Source organism: Xenopus tropicalis, chromosome 7 (genome assembly GCF_000004195.4).
Source record: "Xenopus tropicalis strain Nigerian chromosome 7, UCB_Xtro_10.0, whole genome shotgun sequence".
Taxonomy (NCBI): Eukaryota; Metazoa; Chordata; class Amphibia; order Anura; family Pipidae; genus Xenopus; species Xenopus tropicalis.
The window spans coordinates 68,529,633-68,548,222 of NC_030683.2; the positions used below are offsets into that span (position 1 = coordinate 68,529,633).

The following is an 18,590-nucleotide window of genomic DNA, read 5'->3' on the forward strand; positions in this document are numbered from 1 at the left end:
ATGAATGATAAATCAAAGATAATCTATTTACATATGTTCAATATTTATGTCACTTGTGCCAATGTTTGATTTCTAAAAGACATTAAATAGTGTAAAACAATTTAACAGTATAAGGTTTAAAGTAGGATTATGATGGTATGCATAGCTAGATAGCTAACTTTTGATGAAAATTATTAAAACATTACAGGTCTCATTTATAATTGTGGGACAAGGTCCAAAGTGCAAAAATGCATATGGTACAACCCCCTCTCCCACCCTCACCCCACTGTATAAGTGAATAGAATGAAGTTTGGCAACTATTATAAGTAAAAAAGATGCATAAGAAATCAGGTAGTAATTATGGACAATTTCAGTTATGCATTAATGGGGTGATCAAGTAAAAAAAAGGTTTGTAACTATACCAAATTACAATGTTTTTTACCAGATAGTTCAGGAAAAAAAAACCTCAGCTATATGAAGACTCATTTATAGCAAAGGTGTTGTTTGGAAGAAACATTGAATGTGCTATTTATAAATATACTTGAGTCAATATACATTCACTGTAACCAAGGAACCTGGAGGGAACACCTCCAGTGTCTCCCTAGCAAACTGCACCAATAAATAACAGGACACACTGGAAAGAATGCAAACCCACTAGAATAGTTGTTTCATCTAGATTTGCCAGATGGAAGTCTACATTACCGCCTTATGTCAGTCTGCTTGGATAGCAAATTGTGTAAAACAGTACATTTCATGGAGGATTTATACTTTAATAAAATAGGGGTTGGACTACTAACTGGCAATAAGCGTTGTTACCTTTGGAATTGTGTCTTCTCGACATTCCCACAGAAGATCCATATTATTTGGATCTAAGCATTATACATCTGTCACCTCCTGCCTGTGGTCTTGTGTATCTGTTACCATGGATCTCATTTGGACTTGTAATATTGTTATTACACACAGTAGGGACATATTTAGCCTCGTATTAGTCAGTTTTATTTATAAATTGCTTAGAATATATTACAGTTGTACAAACATTGGAAATAAAAACTGTAAAATACAAATATGAATTACTATAAACTATAGAGACAAAAAAAAAACTGTAGATATTAAAAGAGCAGCAACTTTCTTGTGGTACCATATGGGAAATGCACTCTGAAGTTACACCCTGCTTTTAATTTAAGATTGGCCATCTGTGGTCAGCTCCACATATCTCAGCAACATTTATGCAATATATTCTCTTAATGTTATGTGGTATAGAAGAGAGATCTATGGCCAGCTTTAGATCATTGTGATAATATTGACATGTGAAATCCATTTGTGTACCTAGATAGGCAACATTTTCATACCCAGATTTTGATGTAAGTGCACACATATTAATGTCTTCGTTGTACTGAATTTTTTGTGTAAAAAATGACATAATTCAAGAGTATGATCTACCTAGTTCTACCTGAAACCATCCATCATACAGGATTTGGCACAATGAAACATAATGTAACTTACCCAAAGTAGATTAAAATAATTATAATTAGGTCTCAAGCTTACATTTAGACAAACATTTAAATTTAGTTAAGAATTTATAAGAGATCCAGGTGGTTTACTTGTGGTTTAGTTACATTTTTTATATATTACCAATATCTATATCATATCAAAATATTTTGATGTATAGCCCCAAATTTATACAATGTATTGTACTTTTACATATATATATTAAATCTAAGATTGCACCTACAGTATAATATATTTATACTCCTTATTGTAAGACATTCTATATGATCTTGTATCGCAAAGAAAATTACCCTCAATTAACTTGCTTAAATGCTCAAAATATACTTCCCATCGACCTCAATGACACATTAGATTTTTGGTACCATATTTTTATCTTTTTACAATCATATTCCATAAATCTTTGCATTAGCAAATTTGTTATCTTAAATTTTAATATATTTTCCCCTATATGGCCAAAATGTTTTACTTGCAGGAGCAATTCAGAACCATCACTGAAACCTTATGACCTAGGCTGAAGCAAACTAAGTGGCATAAAGAATTAATTTTATTACAAAAACTGGAAAATATCTTTATTAAATAATAAAAGCTAATGCTGAATTGGTTATTAAAAAAGTGTGCATGTGGATGCCTATGGGCTGTCCCTCTTGCTCACCAAGCAAGGAGTGGTCATACCGAATTCAATTTTCATGTAATTTTTTCGAGAGTCTAAATAAATGGGAAATCTATTCTTTTAGAACAAATACGTATCCAACAGATAATATACATTATAATAAGTGCCCTTTTAATAAATCTACTTTCACCTATCAGTAAATATAGCCAATTTACATCTTTCACCTCAATACTCAATTTTGTTATGTTCTGTTTGTTCCCTCAGAGATCACCTGACAGGAAATAATGCACCTCTAACTGTAACAGGAAGAAGTTTTGGAGTAAAAAAAACAACTTTGTCCATTCATTGGCTGATGTAACTTACTATGTATGTTCACTTGGCTGCATCATACAAGTCAAAGGATGTTGGTACTCAAAATAGTAGTTTTTCTATTTTAGATCATCCAGTGGCACAAACTTCTAGAAAAGCATAGTTTTCTATTTATTCGAAACAGTGCTTTACATATATGGGCTGTTTTATGTTATTTATTTTTATAGAGACCTGCAGTGTGTAGGGTTTATAGATTCCCTTTAATAAAAATGTGACAATGGGGAAGATCAAACCATGGTTGCTGCATTATACAAAAACTAATAGTGAAAGTTGTTGGGCTTAACTTATTGTGTTTAAATTAAAGTATCAGTACAGCAATTCTAGGTGGATTTTGTAAAGGTATTTACAATTTTTTGTATAGAATCTGTGGCTCCTGAAAACCAGAAACCGAATAGCAAACAAAATGAATAGCATGCAATAATATGTTGCTTTTTTGCCTGGCACAAAGTAAACCAAACGAAACGGAAGCAAGTGGTCTGTCATTTGGGAAACACCCAAAGTCATAATAGATATATGCTTCACTGCAGTTATAGGAATTGAGCCTACAGGAAACTTCCCCTGGACATGGCCTGATATTGCGGTTTGGCTTTTTGTAGTTGACAATTTGTTGACAAATGTCAGCTTCTATGTCAAAGTCTATTTCAGTTTATATAGACTTGTGTCTGGCTCCATAATAATCTGTTGTTACAATCGTAATATCTCAGAGGCTAGATATTGCAACATTACATCTGTATTTATTAACAAAGCAGCATGTGTTATGGATTATCTGATCATTTTTACGCGTTCTCATAAACCTATCATTCACAGAGCATTCCATTGGTAACTGATCTTCAATACTTAAACTGGTTGTTGAACAACCCATTATACCACTGGCGCAGAATAACTCCTTGAGAAAGATTTCAGTACTCTATTGTGTTGTTGTTATTATGTTGGGTTGAAAACCCCAACATACTGTTGTTCAACTTCAGCTTATTCTTCTGCTTCTTCTTTTTTTTCTTCTTTTTTTTCTTTCTTACTTAGTGCCCCCCATTTTCTAAACGCTACTCCTCCTACAGTTTTAGGGGTACAATACCCAAACTCCCCACACTTCTTCGCCCTATAGCGGAGCCAGGGTTCCCAAACTTTGCACAGTCAGTCACTGGGTGACTACGCATTCAAGTTTTTTTTTTTTTTTTTTTAAACCAAAGTGGGAGGGGCCAACAACAACTCAAGGTTAGAAAAAGTGGGCGGTGCTGCCAAAAGCCAACCACAATTCTTTCATTGTTTTCAGTGGGGAAATGTTAACTGCTGCCATTCTCACATGTTTAATATCAGGGTCCCCAAACTGGGTGACTATGTTTAGAAAAGTGAGCGGGGCCAATCAGATTTCACCTAAAGACTTCATATGTTTATATTTAAACTGCTGTCATTCTTTAAATATTAATACTAAGGTCTCCAAACTTTGTAGAGCTAGTCATCAGGTAACTGCGGTTAGAAAAAGTGGGTGGAGCTACAAACAGCCAATCAGATTTTAACTATTGATTTTCAATGGGGAAATTCAATATACTGCCATTCTCACAGTATTAACACCAGGGTCATTAGGGGACTGCATTTTTAGGTTTTAAAAAGTGGGTGGAGCCACCAACAGTCGATCAGAGCATTGAGCTATTGAATTTTTTTGGTTTAAACTTAAACTGATGCCATTATTTAAATATTAATTCCAGGGTTCTTAAACTTTCCAGAGTTAGTCACTGGGTATTTGCAGTTCAAAGTTAGAAAAAAGTGGGAGGAGTCACCAACAGCCAATAACATTTCACCTATTTACTTTCAATGGTGAAGTGTAAAATGCTGTCAGTCCCACAATTTTTATGCCTGAAAGTTGGGCACTGTTGGGCACTGGGGGACTGTAGTTCAAAAATAGGAAAAGTGGGTTGGGCCACTAACAGCCAATCAGATTTCATCAATTGAATTTTATTGGTTTAAATTTGTTCAACCCAACATGAAGTTTGTTCTCAAACTTCCCTTTCTAGTTATTGTTGTTTTAATAGCCTCATCTGTAAAGCCACTATTGCCTTTTATTGTACTTTCTGTTTAATGCTAATCATGGTTTATACAGATGATGAAATGACAATGCATTTGCACTGCCAAACTTGTTAAAAATATTTGAAAATATGCACTAATCAGTTGTCAAAGCTATTTTTTTTGCTCTTAAAGGAGAAAGAAAGGTAAAAACTAAGTAAGCTTTATCAGAAAGGTCTATGTAAATACAGCCATACGCATTTACAGAGTCCTCTATCAAAAGAAACACGTGATTTCTTGTTTCCTTTTTTGTTAATCCTTCATTCCCGGGGACAGAGGGCAGCTCTCCCCATCTCCTGCCCTCCCCCTCCCTCATAAAACTCATTCCCCCCATACTTAGAAATGTGTGATCTCAGCTATGAGGGCTAGAGCTGCAAGCAGGAAGCTATGATGACCAAGCAGCAATCAGAGAAAGCTTCTAGGGCTCTTCTAAGGCTGTTTTAATTTTTTTCCTCAGTTGACCTTGCAAATGAGATATCTTAAGTAGTGATTCATGTATTTTCTCAATATTATTTATTTAATATAATATAAGTATTTAATATAATTTGTGTGCATTATTTATGTAAAGACACCTGAGACAAAACCTCAGTTGTGCAAGGTTCCCATAGGATTCTATTGAATGGATTTCTTAATCCATTTTAACAATTCTCAAGTAAATCTAGTATAAATAAATCTAACGCAACTTGTTAAGTAATCATTGAAGATGTTTCACTACTCATCCAAGCAGCTTCTTTAGTTCAACTGACTGGAATGGGAAGTCCTCAGCATATATACTCTTCCACTAATCCAATCACAATGGCACTTTGTAACTCTTCAGTAAGGTGACATCTGAAACTCACAGAGGTGTGAATGCTGTGGAGTTACTTTAAAAGGATTATCAAAGTATCATCGAAACAGGTGTTCCTTGTTAGAGTTGCATAAATGGATGTGTGAAGAGTTCTGGAACTGCCGGGGTACAGATGTTAGAACAGCATTGTATGTAGCAGATAGATTGTGTCGATGGGTTGCATGATACTTTGGTAATCCTTTTTAAAGTAACTCAACAGCATTCACACCTTTGTGAGTTTCAGGTGTCACCTCTCTGAAGAGTTACAAAGTGCCATTGTGATTGGATTAGTGGAAGAGTTCATATGCTGAGGACTTCCCGTCAGTTGAACTGGTTGACCTGGATAAATGAAAGTGTTCATAGTCAATTAATTTATTAAACAAATGGCTGGTGTGCTTATTGGACATAATTGTTTTCCAGAGATATTTGGGTCAGAACCAGGATTTTTTTTTTGACAATTCACAGAAAAATCTCTGTAGGAAAAATGCTTTCTTTAGTCAAAACTGAGATAGGAAAATGCCTCAAGCTTCTGATTCATCTGCCACTTGCTTAGTCTTGCCCTACAAGCTCAATGAGCCCCTGGCAAACCCAGTATGTCCTAAACATACCAATGTCTGTTACTTTATATAGAAGTTTATTCTGGCAGAATATAATGTGGTCCCCAATATATTTTAGCAATCACTGGCCAAATTAATCCTTTAAGGTACACACCACCATCACAGATCAGAGGGGACTTCTCGTTTCACACTTATTCACACCTAGAGAAGAATAAATTAGAGGTCCACACAGTCTTGCAGATGAACACACTTAAATCACAGTAATCAGTATAGATCCTCCAATAATTGTTGTTACACAAATAGTCAAGCAAATATCAATGACAAAGAACAAGGATTCCCAGACTGCAGGGCCCACCTGCTACCTACCCTCCTGTTCCTCCTCCTCAGGCCAAGGGCTTTGCAGTGTACAGACTAGTGATGAGCGAATCTGTTCCGTTTTGCTTCGGTGCAAAATTTGCGAAACTCCCAAAAATTCGCAAAAAGCGGATGTTGCGCGACTTTTTTTTATTTGACCACACCTATATTGATGCAACAGCACCCATTTTGATGCAACCGCACCCAATTTGACGCAACTGCACATAATTTGCTGCAGTCGTGCCTATTTTGACGAGACCAACATTTTTTTCACGACAAATTTTCATGGAAGTTTCGTAATCACCAATGGCGAAATGTGGAAATTCGCTGTAAATCCATGCCTGATGAAAAAATTTGCTCATCACTTGTGCAGACTACAGGCACAGGGATCAGCCTACCTTCAGCGATCTAAGGCCTATCTAATCCTAGTTTCCCCTTTTACTGGTAACACCAGGGTCCTGGTCACTTCCATGGTCCTCATTGGATCTTTAGCTGCTCATCTATTTGGTCTACCACTATGTCTCACCACCTACAGTAAGCTTTAAAGTTATGACCTATCACTAGATAACCTAACACTTCAATCACTTTGGGTACCTCATTGTTATGGCAAGCCTGAGGCTGCCTTGCGTCATTTACTCGTCTCCTCACATCAGTCGAAGATGAGGTGCTCACTGCCTTCTCCCTGTATATTTGGTTTTTTTTTCTTCTATTAACACATTGTACAAAAAAATATCCAAAATGTTTCGCCTTTATTGGGACCTTTATCAACCCTAATAAGGACCGAAACGTCAGACATTTTTTGTGTGCAGTGGGTGAGGTTTTCTGTGTTGAGCTCTAATCTCCCATTTTGATAAATCTGCCCCCTAGTCTATACTAAGACCAACCAACAAGTTATAACTAGGATACCCTCTATCTCATCCTTAGTAGGAAGGTAAAAAAAGAATGAATTTATTATGACTCTGCATGTTTTGATATATGTCATCTTCCTCGCTGTTGGATGAAACTACATGCTGATTCTTTTGCTCTGCCATCCCCTTAGACTCTCTTGGGGGAATGTACTAATAATCGGTTACATAAAAATTATTGGCAATGCAAAAATTTAAAATGGGCTTTGGGAATGCAGAAACTGTTTAGCAACCACTTTTGACAGTGGAAGAAAGTTTGCAAATGTTATTGTTTGCGTGTAATAAAACTCCTTAATTAAAAAGTTGTTAAGTTTGCTCCAAAAGATTACGCCTTTCAAATAAAAAAAAAAACATTTATCAAAAGACAGTGGGTGACGCAAACAAAGTTTTGCATGCAAAGCGTTTATATTTAACATTAAACTGAGCAGAACTACACAAAACATGAAATGCACCAATATCATTGGTTGTATTGGCCATGATATATAGTTGTCCCACCAATGCACAGTGCATTTAGCATAATCATCACTTTGTCGGATATGGGTAGCTAAATGAGAGAAATGATACTGGCTAAAATCAGCTTTTAGCTGTCATCACAGTTCTAGAGAGCCAATTAAATTATTTTCTCTATGCTTCTTATGAAGCTGACAAGCAAATAAGATGCTGTAAATGTTTATATTAACTGGCATCACACTGAGCAGGAACAGTAAAAGTAACTGGCAACTGCACAGTAATAAGAATTCATTTAGGGGCCTAGCTGCACACTGATCACTTCCTGCACAACATTTGCAGTTATTTAAAGAATACTTTTTAAAAGTAATGAATTGATTAAATATAGCTGGACTTTAAATTTAGCCGCACCTAAATTTTGCTCACATACAGAGCACTGGGGACAGGACACACAGAAACTTCAGCCACTGGGCGCCTAAATTGTAAATCCGGCGTAGACCCTGGCTTTATGTCCAGATGAATTTAAAATATTTGTTCAACTTTAATTAATTCTTAGTACAGTGAAGAAAGTTTAATGCTAAGATAATTTGCAGTTTGACTTTATTTTTATTTAAAAACCCCAACATACTGTTCTTCGACTTCAGCTTATTCTTCCACTTCTTCTTTTTCTTATTCTTAGCGCCCCCCATTTTCTAAACGCTACTCCTCCTACAGTTTTAGGGGTACAACTTGAATAACATAATCATGGGGTCACCCCGAATGAAACAGCCAATCAAATTTCACCAATAGACTTTAACAGGAAAATTTAAACTGCTGACAATCTTACAGTTTTGAGGCTACGCTCCCCAAACTGGAATCATATTGGTATGGACTCAGTCTGAATGAAAATATGATATTTGTCGAATGCCCAAAAGTGGGCGGTGCCACCAACAGCCAATCAGATTTTACCCTGACTTTCAATGAGGAAATTCAACCTGCTGCCATTCTTACAGTATTAAATACCAGGGTACCCAAACCCTTCACAGTTGGTCACTAGGGGATTGCATTTTTAGGTTTAAAAAAGTGGGTGGAGCCACAGACAGCCAATCAGATTTATTTAATTGATTTTAATGGTAAAATTTAAAGTGCTGCCATTCTCACAGTATTAACACCAAGGTCCCCAAACTTTTCACTGTTGGCTACTGGGGGAACATGGTTAAAGGTTAGAAAATGTTGGTAGAGCCACTGACAGCCAAGATTTCACCAATTGAATTTCATTAGTTTATATTTATACTGCTGCCTTTTTTACACTATTTATGCCAGGGTTCCCTAATTTTGCTGGGTGACTATGTATTCAAGGTTAGAAAAAGTGGGTGGAGCCATCAACAGCTAATCATATTTCTTTAGTTGATTTCAGTGAGGAAATTCCAGCTTCTGCAATTCTCACACATTTAATGCCAGTGCCCCCAATTTTTTCACAGTTTGTCACTGGGGGACTAAAGTTAAAGGTTAGAAAAAGTGGGTGGAGCCACCAACAGCCAATCCATTTCCACCCATTAAATTTCACTGGTTTCTATTTAAACTGATGCCATTATTTAAGTATTAATTCCAGAGTTGTTTAACTTTTCAAAGTTCAAAAAAAGTGGATGGAGACACCAGCAGCCAATCACATTTCATCTGTTTACTTTCAATGGTGAAATGTAAAATGCTGTCAGTCCCACATTTTTTACACCTGAGTCCCAAAACTTTGCAGAGTTGGTCATTAGAGGACTGCAGTTCAAAAATAGTAAATCAGATCAGCCAATCAGATTTCATCCATTGAATTTCATTAGTTTAGATTTAAAAAGCTGTCATTCTCACACCATTTATGCAAGGGTGCCACTGGGTCACTCCAGTTCCAGGTTAGAAAAAGTGGGCAGAGCCACCAACCGCCAATTAGATGTCACGTATTGACTTTCAGTGGGGAAATTTAAATTGCTGCCATTCAGACACTATTAAAACCAGGGTCCTCAAATTTTGCACAGTGGTTTTTACAATATAACTGTGGTCCAAATTTAGAAAAACTGGGTGGAGCCAACAACAGCCAATCAGATTTCATTCAGTGGCTTCACGTTTTTCAAACCAACATGACGTTTGTTTTCAAACTTCTCTTTCTAGTTCTTTGTGGTGTTTCCTGGTTTTACAAGGCATGGTATTTATGTGGTCTGTAGGGAGTTGATAACCTTAGGTAGAAAAAAATTCAAGCAATAAAAAAAAAGAATAACAATATAAGTGAAGCTGCTCGGTCAGTTTATCTGGTTGCCTGAGCTAGTGACTAGTAGAGGCTGGGATAGTCAGTTAAAATCCATATAAAATAAATAATATAAAACAATGTAAAAGCTGATTAGTACAGGCTCATAATTCTCCTAGACACAAGGGCTCCTTAGTGGTCTTTAGGGGTATAGATTTGCACCCCTTTGTTTGCGTCTTTGGAAATGATTCCTTGCATATGCCCTTACTATAAAGAAATATTGGACTAGCTCTGGTATTTGCACTCCATTTTGGAGTTTAAGACATGGTGACCTGTATTTTGCACTTTGCACCCTGCCTTGTGCATGATAAAATATCCCTACAGAGTACAACCATAATATAAAACAACATTCTGAAGTGTGTCCCCACACCATGGTCCTGCATTAGAATTCCCCTTGACAAAGACTTTTCGCTGAAATGTCAGGGCATTCTCATATTGGCCAACGTATCTGCTCTCTAAACTGTTTTTTCGTGTTTCACTTATCTGGTGGTATGTATTACATGCGATTCACAACATTGTAATAGTGTAGCTACCGTATATTGTGCTGTGCTGTAATTTTTTTTTTCTTTAAAAACACGCTTTATAAAGATATTTTTCTTTTGCTAATACCATTTCACAAATTTCTTTATTTGAGTGCAAGTCCTTTTTCTCTATTTAGCAGATGCATTAGTCATTCAGAGGAAACAGATAAAGGATATTACATATACTCAATCACTAATTAAATTAATATGTGTTTTTGCCCTATATCTACTGTAGATTATATATTGGCTGTCAAAAGGAGAGAAACCAAATGTATTGCTGCATTTTGTCTACCCTTTGTATATCACTCTCATTTATAAGAATTTGCCCATAAACCAATCAATTTCACTCCATTACCTTTCGTTGACTTTTTCTAGTTGCCCCACAAATCCTAAATATCTCCTCTGACATTACTGTTAATGAAGGAAGCACTGTTGCACTACGATGTCTAGCCACCGGAAGACCTGAGCCAGCGGTGACGTGGAGACATTTCACTGGGAAATGTAAGTACTAATAAGAAGTTGTTTTTCAGAGTTCATGCTATTTATTAACATCAATTTTGAAGGGGGCCTCTTTGAATTCATTCTGCAATAAAGTTATTTAAAAAATGTATGTATCTAAGTAGAAGAATAAAATGATACCTATAAAGTATAACGTTGAATTTAACTGCAAGCTTTGAGGTACAGGAATATGGATGCATCAGTTACTTTCTAAATCAGCAAAGTTGTGAAAAAGGGAAAGATGGGGCTAAGATCGTTTAAATATAGAATGTGATATTGCTGTGTCTGTGTGCAAATGTTATTATAGTCGCGTGATATCAGTATGTCTCCTTGATCTTCTAGAAGGATGTCCTTAAAAAAAACAGGCTTAAATGAGATCAAGGTCATACATTTAGAAGTATGAGATAAAATATCGTTTTTACTGTCATACCATGAAAAGTATGCGGTCCTAAGGGGATTTTTGAGTGTCATATGCCCTTGGTATGATTAATGAGATGACTCTTAAATAAAATTAAAATTGCTGTGTCTTCATTAATTCAGATATGTGTACATGATGTTTTATAGTAGAAGTTAAAAAGTGAGCATCACAGCAGTTGTTTATTAGCCTGTGTCTATGGGACTGCGAGGGTGGCTTTTATATATCAATAGAGTCTTTATTGGCGGGGGGAGAATATATGTGTCCCTGGTGGCTCTGTTGGTGGGAGAGGGATGTAATGGGTTGATTTGGCTATAAGCTGACTCCGTGTGAAGATTCACAAACACTTCTTTTCATTCTCCCTTGGTGGTAGGTTTTAATTGGAACATAATATTTAATCTTGGTAATTATGCCAGGCAACTTCTCAGCAAGGTCAGCTAACAAGGGATGATACAGAAGAGAGACTGCAGAGATAGGAATTGTCTTTACAAATGAAGTACATCTTATTAAACCTGAGGAAAGTGGCTACCCCTGATGGATGTGTGATTCAGAAAATGGCTACTTAAACCTGTCATCTCTATAAGTATTTTTTTGTTTTACTGGAATGAAAGATAAATACCAAAAGAGTAGCCGTGATTTTCTGTAGCACCATAAAACAATGGTTCATTATGTTGCTTACTGTTCTAGCTAGCTGCCAATAGATACACGTCTATCTTCTTTTTGAAACAACATGTAAAATGAACATGGAAAAACAGTCATATAACAGAAACACAGTACATCTTTAGTTTCTGTCTTCTGCTGCTTAATTATCTCTTCTAAACCCTTTGCACATTTAAATAAAACTCTCATTTTACCCAACCTAAGAAGGACATGCACATTTGCATATTAAGTATAAGATCTAATTAAAACGCTACACATTTCTACATCCCCTTTCCTTCCTCTGCAAGTTCCCCTGAGCTGTTGGCATTAGAGAAGCTGCGTCTGCTGTCCCCATTCTGTCATTTGGTGAAGTCTAAAAGAGAAGGAAAAGGAAAGAATGATACAGCAACAAGTAGATATGAAGAGTGAGTGATTGAGGGTAAAGTTTTGTAAAAAGCAAGGGGACAGAGTGCAGCCAAACAAAAATGAGAGGGTCACAATAATAAAGAGAAGGCATGAAAAAAGGAAAATGAAAATGGGAAGAACCATTTATACTTTTGTTAGGCGGAAGGGTCTGATCTTGCTTTGTTTATAAAACCACAATAACCTATTCATTTGGATGTGCCCATTGTGAATTGCATTGTATTCAAAAATATTTATTTATTTAAATGTAATAATATACATAATGGCCAAGACTATTTTATAGGTTGAACATTTTTAAACCAATTCCATGTCAAATCAAGACATTTAAAAATTAATTGGCGGGTGCCATATTGCTCTACTTCAGGTCCTTGGACCCTTATAGACAGGTCTGAATCACTTCAGCTTTGCACTTGCTGATTGATGAAAATAACATATTTTGGCTTGCTACAAAATAACAATGTGTTATTCTTTCATTTTAATGTTGTCAAAAGCATCATTGTGGGAAAAACCTTTTCATCAATCGGTTTGCCAACCATGGATGGGAAAATTTGCTTTTAAGTGTCAAGTACATTCCTGTCTTCTATGGCAGTGCTGTCCAACTTCTACGGTGCCGAGGGCCGGAGGGCCGCTAATGGAAGCCAGTTTTGACCACTCCCCTTTTTGAAACCACACCCACTTCAAACCACACCTATTTTATCACAATGGTGGTAGCACAGCAAAATCCCAAATGCTTGGTCCTTACTGTGGGGATATCAACCATCATTCATATGTGAAAGAATTATGTCATATTAAGATATACCCTTAAATTCCATATGCCTCCTCCTCCCCTGTGGATAGCAGAGCAACCCCCAGTACATAATTACACACCTTAGGGACCATTTAATGGCTATTTCCAACTGCTAACAAACTCCCACAACAAACCCCAGCTAGGTTCACCTCCCACAAGCAGCATAGGGCAAGCAGAGTATGGCACACACAGGCAGCACTCTGCCTGTCCTATGCTGTCTGTGTGTGCCATACTCTGCCTGTCCTACCCTTCCTGTGTGTGCCATACTCTGCCTGTCCTATGCTGCCTCTGTGTGCCATACTCTGCCTGCCCTACCCTGCCTGTGTGTGCCATACTCTGCCTGCCCTACCCTGCCTGTGTGTGCCATACTCTGCCTGCCCTACCCTGCCTGTGTGTGCCATACTCTGCCTGCCCTACCCTGACTGTGTGTGCCATACTCTGCCTGCCCTACACTTCCTGTGTGTGCCATACCCTCCCTGACCTATGCTGCCTGTGTGTGCCATACTCTACCTGCCCTATGCTGGCTGTATGTGCCATACTCTGCCTACAGTACCTATGTCTGAGGTGTGAAGAAGTGAACAATGGGAGTGATTACAGCCTGAGCCTAAGGTGTGAACACTGCAGGGGGTGAACAATGCAGGTATTAAAAGGTGTGAAAAACACAGGGGATTGCATTTTTAAACAATACAGAGGGATTACAGCCTGAATCTGAGGTGAGAACCATGCAGGGGGCCAGTTAATCTCAGTACTGATACCATTTAATGCTTACTCAAAGGTAAGCCACACAGAGGGGGGTCGCCAGTTGGACAGCACTGTTCTATGGCATTATAAAAATGATTCAGCTCTACCCTTTTATTAGTAAGTAACCTAAGATTTGGATATAATAGTAATAATTTATTTATCATTGTTACAATATACAGAGCATTTTAATTTGGTTAAACAGATGCAATGCATGCACAGCTGAATCCTGAAATGTAATGTGTAATGAAAAAGAAAGAAGCATGTTTGCCCAGGGACATTAACTCATGGTAACCAATCAGTAGGTAGCATTTGCTGGTCACCTTGTTAAAAACATCTCATTGGTTGGTATTGGTTATTGCTCCTGGGCAAACTTAGTGCCTTGTATTACATATGTGGGACTAGAAAAAAAACAAGGGAGGAAGGATAGTGTTGAGTTGAAAAAATAAGCCTCTCTAAGAGTCACAAAGGTGAATTAAAATGCTGAAATAGACATAGGTTGGTTTAATGCACCCAGATGAAAAATGAACAAAGGATTTAGAGCCATATAAAAACAGGGAGAACATCTTTGGGAAATGGAAGAACATCTCCTGGCCTTGTGTAATGTCCTCTTTTAAAAGAGGACTGCAATTTATATGCAGATAATTTGTTGAAGAATGAATTCCCATCTCTAAATTCATAGCTCCATAGGGGCTGTGAATTGTAACCTAGAGCCACTGAATTTGTGCAATCCTTTGCACTGCTTCTCTGCAAATATTCATGGCTGGAAAGAAATTAAGTAAAGTCCTGAAACTGGCAATAAGTCAACAAACATTTGTTGGTGACATTTGTTTGGGGTAAGTCAGATATACGATTACAGTTTAACCCTTTTACTGCCAGCTGATGTGGCACTTTTCTTACTTTAAGTTGACCTAGGAAAAATATATATCAACCTGAGCTTTCTAAATATGCTAGAATTTGTTTTGTGTTGTTTCACTGCCGTAACAAGATATGGGCTTCTAAAATGTTTTTAAAAAATCCCTAATATAAACACTTATTTCCAGCACATTTTATGCACAAAAATACATGTGGATTCTGGCAAATGCCTGTGGGGCTACTGTAAGATGTCATAGACAGTCACTACTTAGTAAGCTGGTAGATCAGTTTGGGCCTCTGTGTAACTGAAATGTCCCCTAACTGTAACCCCAGCAAACCATATATTTTTGGAAAGTACATATTCTGATGAATCTAACATTGGTAAAGATGTATTCTGACACCAAATTGCAAAGCTTTCCTAAATTTTACAGATTTTATGGCATTTCTGAAAATTGCCTAAAAATTAGGATAAGTGCTTGGCATGCAAAGAATTAATGGGTAAGGGCTTTTTGTTTTAAATATATGTCTGTATAAACATTTAGTAATGACAGAGACTTACATAGATCCAGTTAATGTTAACATCAGGTTCAAGCTAGAAATTCCAACAAGCTGTAGTGTAACGCTAGCTGACCATCCAGACTTAAGGTGACCATACACTATAAGATCCGCTCGTTTGGCAAGGTTGCCAAGCAATTGGATCTTCTCCTGATATGCCCACTTATGGGCGGGCACAGGAGCAGTCAGGGACAGGGACCGTATCAATGAGCCAATGTGATCCCCAATCTGAAAGAAAAGTCAAACCTGCCCGATTGAGATCTGGCCAATTTTAGGTCTAAAGAACTGATGTCGGCGGCTGAAATTGCCCCGTGTATGGTCACCTCTAGATGCCTTATTGGTGGTGTGGTGCACCTAAGAAATGCAGTGGTTAAAAAGGAATCATGGTACTAAATTATATATAGGCACTATATATATATATATATATATATATATATTGATCATAGGGAGCCGGCACTCACGTAAAAAATGAAGTAATTCGCCTGGGTGCAAGTACCATAGTGTTAACGAGTTATAGTCCAAATTCAGGCACCGCTCACACAGGTCTTATGTATATAAAAATTAGTTTATTTAAAGTGAACAAAAACGACTAACGTTTCGGCTGGTACCCCAGCCTTTGACTTTGACAAAGGCTGGGGTACCAGCCGAAATGTTAGTCGTTTTTGTTCACTTTAAATAAACTAATTTTTATATACATAAGACCTGTGTGAGCGGTGCCTGAATTTGGACTATATATATATATATATATATATATATATATAGCATGAAATAATCCATGGCCGGCACACCCTTAAAATTCAAAAAAATTTTTTATTGAAAACTCATTGTTTAAAAACCAACGTTTCGGTCCTCATTAGGACCTTTATCAAGGATGAGGACCTAATGAGGACTGAAACGTTGGTTTTTAAACAATGAGTTTTCAATAAAAATTTTTTTTGAATTTTAAGGGTGTGCCGGCCATGGATTATTTCATGCTAAATACTCAGATTTTGGCTGTGCACCCCACAGAATACTAAAGCCTTGGAGTGCAGACACCATCAGGACTGATATATATATATATATATATATATATATATAGTACAGTGTGTTGTTTTCTGCATGCTCTCTCAGTTGTTGAAACAATGTAGAGGAAGCCTGTTCTCCTTTAGCCAATACTTTAATTCCTACAATGCCTTTATCTTACAGTTGAGTTAATCAAGAACATAGCTGCTGGAGTCTTAACTGTAGGAGAGCTGGCTTCCTTTACATTTTTTCCACAGTCAGTACCAGCAGTGCAGAGAATAAAAAAGGACAGACAGACAGCAATTACATTTCCAAACAACCTTTAAGAACCTTTAAGCCAACTCAGCTTAAATTTTCCTGTCACTGCTCCTTGTGCTTCAAAAACAGAAATTCTCATTCAGAACCAGGGGGCACTTTGACTGCTGTTGTTTTCCACTGAGCAGCAGTGATGGTTAAAACACCTCATGCCACTGGCCTTAAATCTCTGCAAGCTTAGAACTTGGTTTACTTCCAATTCTCTTTTAAATAAATAATACTGATAAGCCTTTTTTATAGCAAGCAGGTCAGTATATATATTTTTTTCACGGTTACATGTTACTGATTACTAAAATAAAATGGCCAAAAAGTATCAATTTGCTGAACTTCGGAGAAGCTTAAATTCTACTGTCTATATTGCATTTCTTTTAATTCAGGAATAACAGCAAAACCGAGTTCCCATCATTTCAGTGTTACTCTCTCCTACCCTAACATAGTAGTAAATTCAGCATGTTCTTATTTGAGCTGGAGATTGTAAATGGAAAACAGTTTGCTGCATTTTGCAGCCCACAGACATACAGTTTAATCCACGTGTGCAAATGATCCCTGTCAAACAGGTCGATTTGCCAATTCACATAACATATGTGGGTGGTATATAATCCTGCAAAATTCTGTCAGTTTAATCCATCTAGAATTCCAAGAATAAACCTTACTAATCCATATGACATTTCAATATATCAAACAGGTCTGAATCTTGGAGTGGAGAAACAATTTACTTACACCATAGAGGACTGTGGCAGCTCGAAGACAAAAATATAGATCTGAGTCTCAATTTGTTATTCTGTTTGGGTTCGATACATACAACTCTAGCCTTATGAAAAGGACATGTGATCATGCATACTGTAGCTCTATAAACTGCTTCTTCTTACAGAAGAAGGTAGGTCAGTAGTTATAAAGACATCCCCAACAGATTATGAGGTACAGGTATAGGACCTGTTATCCAGAATGCTCAAGACCTGGGGTTTTCTGGATAAGGGATCTCCATAACATGTCTCCATAACAAGTCTGCTAAAAATCATTTAAATATTGAATAAACCAAATAGAATTGTTTTGCCTCCAATAAGGATTAATTATATCTTAGTTGGGGTCAAGTACAAGGTATTGTTTTATAAAACAATTTTTAAAAATTTTAATTATTTGCTTATAATGGGGTCTGTGGGAGATGGCCTTTCCATAATTCGGAACTTTCTGAATAACGAATTTCCGGATAAGGTATCCCATACCTGTACTGTATTCATTTATTTATATAGCACCACAAATGTAGGCAGTGCAATCGGAGTATAGTTTTTATAAATTAGACATTAAAATAAATATCAATTTAAGTGCTAGGTAATGCACAATTGGAATGGCGTCCCCTGCCCTAGAGAGCTTACAATCTACTAGGAAGAGGAGACAGAGAAAAAAGGGGTGCAAAATGTTATACTTCCTTAAAACTATGAATAAAGACAATAGTTTGGACATATTGGATTCCACTGTACATGTTTCATCTGGCTACAAGAGTATAGATTTATTTTTTAAACTACTGAATATGCAAATTGAGGGCAAAATCATATGTAAAACTTTATAAACATTAGTAAATTTGAGTATGCGTTATATGTGCTTTTCCTAAGCTGCAAAAAAACTATTTTATTTCCTGTCTGATTTACTATTGTGCTGTCTGCATTATAAAATACTCTACGGGATTGGAAGTAAGTTCTGTTTTATTTATCAGCCTAAAACCAATTCAAGAAAAACAGCCCTCTTCAAAACAGCATTTTGTATAATACACATTGCATACATATATAAAGAGAAAGCAGCTTTATTGAATTATCAGACACATCTTTACAATTATAAGCCACACCTTTTCTGATTAAATGATTGATATAAAGGTGGCCATACACTTTACAATTACAATTATAACATGGACGTATGTCTTTTTTCAACCCAACTTAATATGTTACTATGCATGGCCACCTTTAC

The 18,590-nt window shown here is 36.7% G+C and overlaps 1 protein-coding gene across 2 annotated transcripts in view; it reads left to right on the forward strand.

Moving 5' to 3' along the window:
* Nucleotides 1-18,590, forward strand: part of opcml (opioid binding protein/cell adhesion molecule-like) — a 575,316-nt gene that overhangs the window by 537,283 nt on the left and 19,443 nt on the right. For both annotated transcript variants that reach the window (XM_012966745.3, NM_001079019.1), the window contains 1 exon segment: nt 10,780-10,905. In XM_012966745.3, the coding sequence (XP_012822199.1) occupies nt 10,780-10,905 (126 nt within the window).